The sequence below is a fragment of the Dama dama genome, chromosome 7 (assembly GCF_033118175.1).
Source record: "Dama dama isolate Ldn47 chromosome 7, ASM3311817v1, whole genome shotgun sequence".
In the NCBI taxonomy this organism is placed as follows: domain Eukaryota; kingdom Metazoa; phylum Chordata; class Mammalia; order Artiodactyla; family Cervidae; genus Dama; species Dama dama.
In genome coordinates, this window is record NC_083687.1 from 25,079,567 (window position 1) to 25,093,995 (window position 14,429).

The window sequence follows — 14,429 nt, forward strand, 5'->3', positions numbered from 1 at the left end:
ATATGGACAGAGGAGTATTGTTCCCACTTGGGCAAAGGCAGATCCCCCAATCTGGGTGAAATTGATTTGGGTGCTCGTTGGAAAAAGAGAGCTTTCAGCATCCAGGGAGTGGAACCAATAGGAGTGAACACTTACTTGGAAAAGGAAGCTTTAATTAATATATATTTCTATCTCTAATATACACACAGCGGGGCTAGATCTTTATCTTCACAATAAAATGTGTGCAAATGCTCTCTGCAGAGATGAGTCCCCACCTCAGTTGGTATAGAAAAGCATGATAAAGGTTGGAAAAAATGGATAAAAATGTTGAAAGAACCTCCAGTTCCTTATTAGGCGAAGATACAATATTTATTCCTTGTCTCCTGGGATAAATCTCTTCTGCCTATTGTCCTCCCAGTTCTCAGTGCTGATGCTTAATTTTCAAAACTTCTATATTACCAAGGGACCTACGACATCAGCCAAAGAAATACTCAGCAAGTACAAAATCTGTTCCAGGGAGCTGCTTTTGTGCAGAGGGAAAATTTTGTTCCTACAGGTTTTTAAGTGGGTACGAGGCAAGGAGCTATCTGATCCGGGCAAAGCCATTACAATTTAGATCTCTATCTATAGAACATTTTTTTTTTTTTCCTTAAAAAAAATTGGAAAATACAAGAAGTTTGGATTTTTTTCCCGATTCTTTTTTTGGAGGGGGAAATTGCATCGTAAGCTTTCGGAGAAACCCAACATGTCAACTACCTTTCCGGGACTAGTCCACGATGCCGAGGTATTATTACTTTTTTTTTTTTTTTTTTTTTTTTGAGCGCGCGTGTGTGTGGCGGCGGGTGGCGGCGGCGGCGGTGGCAGCTTTCCCTGTCTCTAATCTATATTGGACCGTTACGTTTAATTATAATCTGGCTTTCGGGGGGAAGTTAAGGAAGGAAAGGGAGGAAAGTTCGTTATGACATCTGTCGCCAGGAAGGGCAACTCTCTGCCACGTTAAGAAACATTTGCCATAATGAGGGGGAAAAACATAATCCTAATAATAAAGAAAGGGAGGAGGGCTGAGGAGAAAGAGATAGAGATGGAGAAAAGATACTCAGAAAGGCAAAGTAAAGAGATTGATGTGGGGCGGGGGGGTAGGTGGACAAGGGGGGTGGGGAACATGCACCCCGTTTGGAATGGGCTTATTCTAGGAAAGTAAAGCAGAATAGGGGGCGGGGGGCGTCGGATTCCTTGCCCCAAATAGTTAAGATTGCACAGACTGGATTTAAAAAAAAAAAAAATACATAGATAATGATTTTGAGAAGCTCTGGCAGACCATCCCGGCGGGGACCGCCGAGGCATCTCGCTGTTGGGAGCGGGTTGGAGTGGCTCCCGGGCGCCTGTGGACTCTTGGTTCTGCTCCGGGCAGCCCCGGAGTCAATGGCAAACCCTGGCTCCCGGAGCCCAGCTCCCCGCGCAAGTTGGGCAGGGGCTGAGTGTGTGTGCGCGCGTGTGTGTGCGCGCGTGTGTATGTGTGTGTGTCACCCGCACCTATATAGGGTGGGGGATTTTTTTTTTTTTCCGCGCTCTCGACTGTGAGGACGAGGCCGCCCACCCCCAGTCCGCCTGCTCGCAGCCGCTCCCTGGCAAAGGCGCCGAGCCCGGCTGCGGCTCGGCCCGAGCCCTGCGCGCTCGCGCCTCTTGGAGAGCCAGAGAAAGCTCCCGGGCTCCGGGAGAGCTGCGCCTCGGTTGCAAAATGACAAACCTCAAGTTTTTCTGCTCTCCCCTTTCCCCCTCTTCCTTCCAGATACGTCACGACGGATCAAACAGCTACCGTTTGATGCAGCTTGGCTGTCTGGAGTCCGTAGCCAATTCCACTGTCGCCTATTCCTCCTCCTCCCCTCTAACTTACTCCACCACCGGCACCGAGTTTGCGTCCCCCTACTTCTCCACTAACCACCAGTACACCCCGCTCCACCACCAGTCTTTCCATTACGAGTTTCAGCACAGCCACCCGGCCGTCACTCCCGACGCCTACTCTCTGAACTCGCTTCACCACTCGCAGCAGTACTACCAGCAGATCCACCACGGGGAGCCCACCGACTTTATTAACCTGCACAATGCGCGGGCGCTCAAGTCGTCCTGCCTGGACGAGCAGAGGCGGGAGCTGGGCTGCCTCGATGCCTACCGCCGTCACGACCTGTCCCTCATGAGCCATGGCTCTCAGTATGGAATGCACCCAGATCAAAGACTCCTGCCCGGGCCCAGCCTGGGGCTGGCCGCCGCGGGAGCCGACGACTTGCAGGTAAATAAGCATGCGGCGAATTTGTCTGCGCCCTCCCCTCCTCGCCCTCCCCCTCCCGCACCGTTAATACTCCGGCAGTAAGCCGTCTCCTCTCTCTCCCTCTCTCTCTCCCTCTCTCTCTCTCTCCCCCTCTCCCTCTCTCTCTCTCTCTCTCACACACACACCACTTATGGAAAGTTATCAAAACAATTAGAGGAGGCGTGTGCCATTCTGTCCCTCTCATTGGAGCAGGCATTTCACCTGGACGCTCGGGAGTCCGGCTAGCTGCGGGGCCCCTACTTCCCGTCGGTCTGCACCGAGGTCTTTGTGAATCCGCATTTCTGTCCCCGAGGGGATGGGGTGGGGGAGATCAAGGAGGCTGGGGTTGAGCCAACTGGACTCAGAGTAAGACCCGATAAGTTGATGACCAATAGCACCCTCAGTCTCGGCGCTTTGCTCGGTCTACCGGCGTATTTCAGGCATTTGTCCCAGACTGAGCTTGTGGGGCGCTTACTATGAACTAGGGGGGCTGGTTTGCTCCAAAACTTTGCGGGGCGGGGAAGCCCTGAGCTCCAGCGAAAGTTTCACCAGTATTCTAGATTGTTGTGAAAAGTGAAGGATCCCAAATGAAATCCTCAAAAACGAACCCCAGTAAAAGCCTCTGCACCGTGCGTCTGACCCGGGTGCGGGCTTGAACCTAATTCTCGCTGCCTGAGGAGTGCCCGCTCTCATCACCCGCTGGACGAGTCACAAGTTTATTATTATTTTTTTTCCTCCTGTCTCTCCAAGCCATTAACTTTTAAATAAGATGCAACTCCTTAAAGAGAAGGAAATGAAATAAGTAAAGGGGTTGGGGGGGGGGGAGAAAATGAATAAGAAGGTAGAAAGAAAGGAGAAAAGGTAGGGAGGGAAAGAGGGAAAAAAGAAAGAGGAAGGAAGGAAGGAATTCAGATACAGTGAAGGCCATGACTCAATCAGATGATGTATTTTCTCTATGTATTTTTGCACATTGTTTGCCAACAATAGAATTTATAATTATGTAGATACACTGTCACAGCCATATTTCCAAGTCCACACATGTCCCAAACAGACCCAGAAGACACATATTTGTAACTTCTTTTGGCTGAAATTACAGCTTTGCCTGTGAGTCTGCACAAAGCTGGCTACTTTCTCTAAGGTCCCCGAAGCAAAAAGGGAGATTCTGGGAGAGCCCGATTTGGAGACAGAAGAGATCCCTCGTTGCGCACAGAAAATCTTTTCCCCTCACTTACCTCTGAGCAAGGGATTATTTTAAAATTAAAGTGAAAGCCCTTACAGTCCCAACAAAGAGCCCAAGCCACGAGATCGGTGCACAAGAAAAAAGATTTGGCTCCATAAACCTTGACTTTCTACATTTACATTCACGAAATAATTTTATACGCTCAGGGCATTTTTACATTTTTCACAAGGATCTCCTTATGTCTCAAGAGGAAAAAAATCTGCCATTCAATGCTTAGCTCAACTAAAACCTATTTACTTCTTTTAATAGCCGCGTCTGCTGCTGATTTTTTTGTATCTGTACAAATTTTTTTTCTGTGCTAGGCACAAAGCCGGGCATTTTTCAAAAGAGGGGATTAGAACATTTGCAAGCACCAGACAAAGAGCGAATCCCGTGCAAAAGAACACCGTAGTTTATCCAATTTTCGACTTAGTGCCATTCAACTGGTCATTTATGCAATGTCATCCGACCAAACAACATGTTTTACTTATGAGGGGGGAAAGTTTGTTAAGTGAAGAGACCAAGATTCGTTTCTTCTAAGAAAATAAACATCTTAATGGTGTGCCAGAGCCTAGGAGGAAGAGCGGTTTCGCCCCTTGGAGAGCCTCTACTGTCTGCATTTCAGATATTTTGAAATCTTTATTTTCATCCTGTTTTGTTTTGTTTTTTACATTCTTAACCTCCTTTTTCCCATTTATTGCTCACACTGAGGGAAAATTCATACTGAGAGAAACACTCCAAGATACTAGCAGAAATGGAGAAAAGAGGTATATGCTATATTTATGTATCTATGTCTATAGAAGTGTGTACATACATTTTTTACATAGATAGGGATATACGGAGAAAGTTGTAATTCTGGCAAGTTATTTTCTTCCACTCCTCCTGGACTTAGTTGTCAAAATGAAAAAGCAAAACAGTCATAGCTACTTTTAAAAAGAGAAATGGGGAGGGGATGTGTGGGAGAAACCTGTCTCTCTCCTTTTATTTCTTCCTTTTTAAAACATTCATCAGCATATGCCTCATTTCAAATGCAACAAATGTAAATATACTTTTCCCTGCACAGAATTTTAAGTGAAAGTCCAATGGTTTGGAGGGCGGTCTAAGTCTGCCTAACAGATGCAAACAGTCTTGTGGCTTCAGTTCCATCTTTGAGTCCCCTAAAAAGATTTGCTATGGCCAACAAAGGAAACTGTCACACCTTTTCCCATCACCGCTTTAATTTATGCTCAGTCTCTAAGTTTTTTTTTTTCATATTGATTTGATAATCACTTTAAGGCAGAACAGTTAAAATAAGAAAGAGCTCGTGAGTAAGTTGAAAAGGGGGGTCTTACAGGCCTGCCTCAATATGGTGAAAATGGGGAAGCAAAAGGGAGCCAGGGCTGTAAAGGTTGTTTTGTAAAGTGGGTTTTTATTATGCACCGACTCTCTCCGCATTTACTTAACTCTTCACGGGCTGTTGGGTAGGTTAACACCCTTCAAGGCCTCTTTCAAGTCCAATACCTCGTTTGTTTGTAAAGGAAAATGAGCCTTTAACACATTTCAACTCAGAAAAAAAAAAAAAGACAGAGAGACAGAAATTTTTATTTTTCTTAATCAAAAATCAGCAGGCCTTTTCCTTCTTCCCGGCTCAAATGATTCTCCAATCCACTAGGAGCCTGAAGATATACAGTGAGTGATGCTGAAGGTGTTCCCTCTATAAGACACATTTTGGGTAGCATGATAGGATGTTCCTACATCTGGGGTAAAACAGTACCTTCATAAAATACCTTGAATCCTGCACTTGAAATAGCTCCTCTGAGCTTCCAAGAAACCTGCAGTGCCAGGCTTGACACTTCCAGTGTAATTTGCTCCATGCAGAAAGTGCTGTGGAAACTGTCTATATATATGCTATGTGCCTTGATGGAGACTTAAAGGGCTTCTCATTCTCTTATGCCAAGATAAAAGGCACTCAGGTGCTTTGAAGTGTAATATTGTATGGTGCTGTAAAATGCATACCTTAAGATTTATACAACTTTTAGATTGTGGTTTTTCTGGCAATTTTTTTCCCCTTACAATAGTGTGTGCTGCCAAAGTTGCTTCAGCTCATTGGTTGCTTTTAAGTGTCTACTATGGGGTAATGAGGATATGGGGTTCAGAGTTGGGGCAGATTGAAAGACTTAACTCATGTACCTGTTAGTATCCATATGAGTGACTGTATTTCTTTTTCTTTCATTAAGGGCTCTGTGGAAGCCCAATGTGGGCTTGTTCTCAATGGCCAAGGTGGAGTGATAAGAAGAGGTAAGTAACAACATAATGAAACTAAACATTCTTCTCTCATCTATTATTTTGTTTTGAAAGTCCAGCAGTGCTTTTAAACATCAGATCCCCACCTGATGATAAAGAAAACAATGACTCTTGGTCAATTACGCCTGTCCCACACAGGCATACCCAGATTAAAAAGCTACCCTTACTCCACTGAGGAGTGGAGTGTCTGTGCCCAAAAGAGAGTGATAGATTTGCTCTTCCTCAGTCCACAGTGACAGAATCAAAGTTAGAGGCAAAAGAGAAAAGAAAAAAGAAGAAAAAAAAATCTTTCTCACATACCCTTCCCCCATCACCACATCCTCGAGCAGAATTTCTGGTCTCTTTTAGCCCTAAATGTGCCAGCCACAGCCTGGGTGTTTGAGGTGTTGGTGTTAGCTTGAGGCTTTGAAGGATTCTGTGAAAGGCTAAATTCATTGGGCTTCAGGGAAAGCTAATGAAACACCAATATTGTAGCTGCCCTTATTTTTCTAAATGTCCAGAACATTTCTTTCTTTAAGGGAGGGTGAGAAGAGGAGGTGGTGTTAACGGTACCAGATAAAGCTTTCTTGTTCCCATCTGTTGAGGAAAACATCTGAACCCAGAGTTACCCATGGAAGTGGAAGGTGGGGGGAAGGCAAGAATGGAGAGCTGTTGATTTCAGCCCAGACACTGAAGAGGGCTGCATCTCAAATGTTCCATTTTGACAAAAGGTTTTGAACTATGACATTTTATGAGCCTCAAGGCAATGCCAATTTCACTGGCTTCCTCACTTCACTGTACTCAGAGCTTCTGAAGCTTATTTTCCTAGCAAGCTGAGTAACCCGAGGAGCACACAACGCAAGGGGGACCAGCTGTTATCCCAACTTCATACGAATTAATAAGACATGGCCTATTCACCAGGACTAATTCCAGCTCCAGGGCCACAGTTGTCTCTAGTAACTGAACCACTAAAAACGGAGTCACTCCTGGTGGCACCAAATAAATGTTCTTCAGTCCCTCTCCATCCCTTTCAAAGCTTGTTGAAAGACTCCAGAGCTTTTCCAAAGAAAGGATTGCATGGATAGGAAGCAGTGTCTTCTTTCATGTTTAAACTGCAGGTTTTACAACCCAGCGTCCGACTTGAAAAATCCATTTAAATTAAGGTGGGAAGAAAACAGAATGTTTTCCTTTGAGAAACTATTGTCAGAGTGGATATTTGGGATTTCCATTACATGGAAAATGGCTATTTAAATCTGTTGTTTCACCCTATGGAGATTTGAAAGTTGTTTTTTTTTTTTTCTCCCCCCAGTGCTAGTGTTGTTCCAGGAAGACTTTTTAAAAATGAGCCAGATTTAAACTTTCAGCCAGGCCAATACTCAGCCATATTGAAAAGACATGAAATAGGCCTAGACTAGTGAAAATTGAAATAAAATATACATATTGTTGGAGCGAGGGGGTTAAAATACACGTGAAAGGGGGACCAGGTGACAAGTGTGTTGAGGCGACCACGCTAAAGGTGACGCCAAGCAGTCAGGGCGCACGGAGATGTCGGTGGTGCTGAAGGACAGCGCCACTAATTAGCGCCCGGAGCCGGCTCCTCGCAGAGCCCGACTCGCGCTACTGCGTTTCTGCGTTCAGTTCCGCGCTTGCTCCAAGATCACCTTTTCAAATGCTTGGAAATTGCATCAGATCATACAATAGCTGACAGGGGGTTAGAATTATTTGAGACCCAGGCGGGGAGCTGGAAATGCTGCACAGGCTGCTGCGCAATGACTTGAATTTTTGAAGAGAGTTACGGAATAGACTTCACCAGCTATCCAAGAAAGGCCAGCGCTCTCCAGTCACCGCAAGATGGGAACTGCGTTCCCATCCTCTCAGAGCCACGGAAATGGTTTTCCTTAGGTGATGTTTGATTGTTCTTGTAGAATTCGGTGTCATTCACCTAAAAATCACAGCTGAATGTATTTTAAATCAAATATTTATCTTTTAGAAGAACAGCAGGGCTCCAAGCAAAAATGGGAGGTAACTTGGGGGTTTACATCTCTATTGTCTGACTAAGCCTGATCCATCCCCCTCCATGCGATGGAATTCAGAATTTAGCTGTTGAGTTTATTCCATTTCCACGTGTCTTAGAAAAAGACCAATTAACTTAGTTGTGCCTCAGAGACCAGGGAGTGTCTGTGTGTGTCTGTTTACTCTGAAACGATCAATGTTCATGACAATTTACAAATGGAAAGCAAGGAAGTCTTGCATTAAAAGGCGGTGTTTATCCTGCCGCCATCCCAGGTCCTTCATCTTAGGACTCGTTTTTCAACAACTGCTAAGGAAGTTTCTTGTTTCTATTGTCATGGCAGCAGACAGCATTCTAATATCCGTAGCTCAGGTCACCTTTGTTCATCAAGAATTGGGAGGACTTTAACTCAAGCGTTCTGCTATATGACCACACTGTGCAATATAGCTCAGATGGAAAAGTCTGTTTCTCTTCTAATTCATGCTTTGCAGGTGACTCACCATATGAAACATGATTTGAAAAGCATAACTTTTTGCCATTGTTTCTCTCCTGCTGAGCTCTTGGATACACTTAAATTTCTAATGATTTCTAGAATTTGCAATGGGAGGGAAAAAAAATAGAGATTCTCTTTTACTTCTCAAGATCCCCGGATGCTCTTCTAGAAAAAAAGATCCCTTAATGCCCTACACAGATTCACCAGGGAGAGGCTGTCCTGTTTACAGTGCTGAGTGTGTGCGTTTGTTGGGGGTAGGGGGGCAGTGATGTCTCGGTTCTTTAAATTTAGCCACTTCTGTTTGCAAAGAACAAAATACCATTTCCCTGACTCACTTTGGTAAGTAGCAGTTACATTGTTTTTGCCTATAATGAAGCCCTATAGCCAAAGAAAGCGGAAGAGGGGCAGCGGCGAGGTAATTACCACCTAGATAAAATATTTGCCACCGCCTCGGAGGTGCAGCTCCCCGCGCGCTCACTCTCGGTTAATGGTGTGCACGATTTTGCCCGCAGCTCCACCACTCCAACCATCAGAACCAATAATCTTTACTTTACCCCGTGCTCGCGTATCGATAGCTTCTCTCGCCTCCGGCATTGGCTTTGATATGTTAATATTTCTGAGTAGCAAATTCTGCAGAGATCATATTAATGTTGTACGTACAGAGTGGAGCTTTGCCTTCGTTGAATATTCAGATAGTGGGTTTCAAAAGGCATCTCTTGAAGAAATGAGGCTTCTATTTACAGGAGTCGTCTGTGTTTTTAATCATTAAAAAAAAAGAAAGAAAGAAAGGAAAACCCACTCTTCTTTTCCCCATGAATCTTCTGAGGCTCCCTCATGGCCCCCTCCCCTTTGTCAGATGCTGGTCCTTTTCATTTCTTGCTCTGAGAATTTAACAGAAGGAGAACAATGTTGATGACGACGATGATGATGATGAAGCTAATAATGAGTGGATCTAGATTGAAATCGCAGGGGTAAGGGTTCAATTGGGTAGGAGCTCCTGGCTTTCAGAAGAGAAAGGAGATTAGAAGAGAAGACATAGCTTTTCCATATTTGGGTGGAAAAGTGACATTTTGGCCCTGGTCTTTTTTGTGTGTGAAATCGGGATGGCAAACTCAAAAAAAAAAAAAAAAAAAAAAAAGGAAGAAAGAAAAAAATGAAAAAAGTGAAGAGGGGAAGCGCCCTTGTTTCGCTTTGTGATCACTCTGCCTTGCAGCCCCAGGCTAATTTCAGAAGCTTAAATACCGCCATAGCCTCTGGGCCACGTGGAGAGGGAGCGGACCCGGCCACGGGCAGGCAGGAGCGCTTACCGGATTGCCCGTGGCTACACAAAATACAAACTACTTTGAATCAAAACATTTTTGGGGAATTAATATGATCTGAACTCTGCACGTTTTAAGAGAGTTGGAGTTTGTCAGATCGCTTAGAGGTGACTGGCACGCCAGCGGAGGCATTTACGCTGCGGTACAAACATTGTCAGATCTGATTTAATTTTTAAAAAAAAGCTTCCGTGAAATGGAGCTAAGCATCAGTCGCCCAGTCAGCCAATAACAGTGGATGGGCCTGACCGCTCTTCCTGTCTGCAGCCTTCATGGCTGCCCACAGGCGGCTTGGGCAGGAAGATGAACTTTCCTTTGCTTTTTCGGTTTTCGCGAGGGTCCTGAGTTTTGGAACTGGAGTTAGAGAGAGCCTTTTGGCTTTTTCAGCAGCTCTTGAAAGGAGTAAGATTGAAGTGGGGTGAGAAGCCTTGTTCCTCTTCTTTCGTCAGAGCCCAGGGAATCGCTCTTAAATCGCCAAAACTCATGTCTGTGGCTCATACATTGTGAAAATATTGTCAGAAATACACCACGAGCCTCACCTGTCTTGCATTACCCAAATACAGATGCTGCAGATCCAGAATTCAGTCTCCTTTAAGAAGTCTAAAATTCACGTAGGAAAGGATTTAGAGGCCTGGTTTGTGGGAAATCTATTTTACGGGGAGGGGGAGCTATTTTTCCATAGCCTATCGCCGCCTCTCTTAATTTCGTTATTGCTTTGAATATCACCAAAAGCCAAAGCACTCTCTGCGCTGGGAGATGGGAATTAATTTCACCCCCTGCTTCCCGCCCCTCCCCACCCCGCCAACACACACCATTACACATCCATCGCCACCTTAAAACAGTAGGTCTCTCTATGCAGACTTCCCTTTCTTTTGTTCTGCGTGGAATCCGCACCCGGAGAAGCGCACTCAGACCTGGTAATCCAGTAATACCTGTTACTACATAACCTTCTCCTAAACACTGCAACTCACTGCAGATACAGCATCCCGAGGCCTATTTAATTGCAGTTAAGCCCCTATCCCTTTGGTGTTTGATTACAATTAACATCCGCTTTGCGTGGAGGAAGGGGATTTCTGGGGGGTTTGGGATGGAGAAGGGCGAGAGGCTAGAAAGGAAGAAGCCGAGAACGATCCCACCCCACCCCGTTTACACGCGCACCTCGCAGAAATGCAGCCGAAGAACAAACAGGGACAGGAAACTCCTGTAATCGCTTACATATTTTTTAATGTGTCAGAAAAAACGAGCGATCACTGGAGATAAAGAAGGAGAGAGAGAGAGAAAAAAAAAAATCCCTGCCGTTTGTATTTCTTTCATTTGAATTGTAAACATCTGTTTGGCTGTAAGGCGAACAGAACATTTATTTTGCTCTCAAGATTTGGTCTAATTATGTCAACACCCAGGCGGCGGCGATTGGGGCGGCGCTGCGGCTTTGGAGAGGCTGCGCGCAGCGGCCCGCGCCCGGAAGCCCGCCGGGAAGTATTGATCGCACCTGCAGAGCGCGTGGGGCCTCTCGCCTTCACCCGCTCTGTTCCGAGACGGGAAGGCACCCAGTGGGGGTGAGTAGCCTAGAGGCAGCTTTAGGGAATCCAGGGGAGCCGCAGTTCCTGGGAGAGGGCCCGGGCTGTTGCCTCGGCCCTAATTGCCTGGGAGGAGAAGAAAAAGCGCGCTCCGGCAGCGGCGCCTGGCTTTCCGATTCCGTAGCCGCGCACAAAGTGGGCGGAGTCTTGTCGCGCTCCACTGCTTGCACCCAGCGCCGCGGCGGCTGCTCAGCACAATGGTGGGGTTGAGTGGCCTGAAAACTCACGATGCTGAGGGCGTGTGCCTCCGTTTTGCCTATTTACCTCCTCAAGTTAAATAGAGCAGGTGTGAGCATCCCCACTTTTCAGATGAGCAGACTGAGGCCCAGAACAACGCCCCCCCCCCCCCCAAGGTGGCATGGGTCACTAGTTGGCCAACGTTTTACTTCTTTCCCGCCCCGACACCGTCCCGGCCACACCAGGAGAGGCGCAGCTCCCTCCCCGCGCTGTTTTTGGCTTCATAGCATCTGACAAAGTCTGGCAGCTGGAGGATCTGCCTCTCTGTATTTTGTGCTGGTTTTGCCCCACATACCGTCTTTGGCTGACTATAGCTGTGGCAAAGTTATCCCTTTTATGATAGCCGTGTCCTGGACAAGTGACCTTGAGTAGATGATTTCTTATGCTGTTACTATAGCTACCCATCTGAGTTTGAAGCGTCACTGGAAATAGGAGTCTCTATCTCCAAATTTCTATTTTTAAAATAGTAAGCCCCGTGGAAGTATTATTGCCTCTGCACATTATGAATGGAAAAGAGATGTACTCTTTGGAAAAGAGAGCTCGGTGTGAGGACTTTGGCCATGGCAGCAGAGATGCCCCTAACTGGAGTGCTGGATCTAGAATGAATATTGCGTGATTTCAATAAGAGCTGACATGCATCACAGGTACCATGAGGAACTTCAGCTAGCGACACTGGGGAGGAACACTGTCAATGGCTTGGCATCCTTGACCCTGTCATGCACTCCTTCTTTGAAATCTCATCATTGCCATCTGTAGTCTGGATCCCCTTAGAGAGGGCCCACCTTCATTCCAAATGCAAAACTCTGGTTATGTTGACCTATGACTCTTCCTCCTTAAAAAATAAAGCACTGGGAAGAAAGACATCAGTTCCTCACGCTGCTGTAAACTCTACAAGTTGCCAAATCTTCAGCCAGGACAAGAGAGTTCCCCAAGGCTGCAGCAATGCCAAGTATCAAAGTAACAGAAATTCCCTTTAAAGATGCTGTGACATAAAAAATAAAAGACTCTGGAGTTGATGGCTAATCCTGAATACAAAATAAATCCTCCAGGCAATTTGTGTGTGCATAAAACATATTCTTAATATGCAGCCTGTGTGACTTACCTAATAAATGCTTATTTGAGCATAAGCCAGAAGACTCACCTGGATGCAGGAGAGAAGGCCTAGGGTTCAGGGATTTCACCTTTGGTGAGGTAGCAGACTCAGTGACTTCCTTGAAAGTAGCTGGCTTTTAGCACGCGGGTTCACTTTGTCCAAAGGAAGCAATTTTCCAGTTGGAGAAAGCCCAATTTAACTTCTTTTTTAAAATTTTTACAAAAATTACAATCTTCTGCATCTCCCTAAATTTCATGTCTAACCTACCATAGATTAGCCAAGATAGGAAAGTTCTAAAACTTTCCTTTCCTGGAAAACAACACATACACTTATAATAAACTTGAGACCAGTTGAGTGAGAGATTCCTGTGTCTTCCACTGTGTACTGGCTAGTGTGCAAGAGAAGAAGATTTATGCAAGAATATAAATTTGCTAATGATTCATAGTGACCACAGGGAAAGGCTCATTATCAGGTCAAAACGTGTGACTTTTTAGTAAAAACATTATCATTTCTTTTTTCGTTTGTTTCTGGCCGTGTCATGGGGCCCCCAGCAGTGCAAATACAGAGTCCTAACCCACTGAACCTCCAGGGTATTATTTTCTTAATATTTCTGCTTCAGATGAACTCAATATGACCTAAGTTCTGAAGCTCACAGGGTCATGCAGGAAACCTCTGTTCGATTCCTGGATCCGGAAGTTTCCAGAAGAAGCTATAGGCTACCCATTGTAGTATTCTTGGGCTTCCCTGGTGGTTCAGATGGTAAAGACTCTGCCTGCAGTGTGGGAGACCTGGGTTCAATCCCTGGGTTGGAAAGATACCCTGGAGGAGGGCATGGGTCTTTGTTGCAGGATGTAGGCTTTTTTTACTTGCGTTGAGCGAAACTACTCTTTTCGAGAGGAACTACTCTTCGTTGTGGGGACATGGCTTTTCATTGTGATTGCTTCTTTTGTTGCAGAGCACAGGCTCTAGGCGCGCAGATTTCAGTAGTTGTGGCACATGGGCTTAGATGCTTCACAGCATCTTCCTGGACCAGGGACCAGGGATTGAACCTGTGTCCCCTCCACTGGCAGATGGATTCTTACCCACTGTGCCATTGGGAAAGTCCTTAAAATACATTTTGCATCTACAAGTACAAAGTGAGAGCATCAGTGAAAGTATAATGGTAGTTTCTAGACCACTGTGTGCCAAGTCACTCATTCCTGTCTGACTCTCTGCGACCCCATAGACTGGAACCCTCCAGGCTTCTCTATCCGTGAAATTCTCCAGGCAAGAATACTGGAGTGGGTAGCCATTTCCTTCTCCAGGGAGTCTTCCTGACCCAGGGGTCGAACTAGGGTCTCCTGCATTGCAGACAGATTCTTTATCATCTGAGCCACCAGGGATCTACTTCTAGACATCTGGGGAAATCATTATTATTATTATTACTGGTTTTAAAATCCTCTCTGAGAACATGAGGTGAAGAAGCACAGTTGGATTTTTGTTCCCTGCGCCTGAGGCAGGCATTTGTATGTTTTTTCCCACTATATTGGCTACAAGTTTAATTACCAAGAAAAAGATTTCAAATATGATCATTGAAACTATTACCTTTTAGATTTCAAACTGGGGGCAGGTTTCCAAACTCTACCATTGGGAATTTAGCCAAGTGTACATGGCACATCTTCCAATCTGTAGTGAGCTTGCTGCTTGGATGTTCTTATTATCTTCTCTTGTGTTTTGGGGTAGGAGGCATTCAGGGTGATTTCCAGCTTGGAATGCTTTAGGAGAAAGACCTTGGTGGGTGCCAGCACTTTCAGGGGAATCTTGGATAACCCTAGGAAAGCAGGAAGAATTCCAGACAGCACAGGGGTAGGAATCCCCTAAGAGTGGGGCAAGGTTAGTCTGTTCTCTGCACCCAGGTCCAGGGCCTCTTACCTTTTTAAACATCCTCCCAGGTTCCT

At 45.6% G+C, this 14,429-nt stretch overlaps 1 protein-coding gene across 1 annotated transcript in view; it reads left to right on the top strand.

Moving 5' to 3' along the window:
* Nucleotides 1–724: 724 nt before the first annotated feature.
* The window catches only part of TFAP2D (transcription factor AP-2 delta), a 58,847-nt gene continuing 45,142 nt past the window's right edge, over nucleotides 725–14,429 (top strand). Inside the window, exons 1-3 of the mRNA XM_061146110.1 lie at nucleotides 725–763; nucleotides 1,769–2,266; nucleotides 5,720–5,780. Of these exons, the coding sequence (XP_061002093.1) occupies nucleotides 725–763; nucleotides 1,769–2,266; nucleotides 5,720–5,780 (598 nt within the window). The remainder of the gene's footprint in view (nucleotides 764–1,768; nucleotides 2,267–5,719; nucleotides 5,781–14,429) is intronic.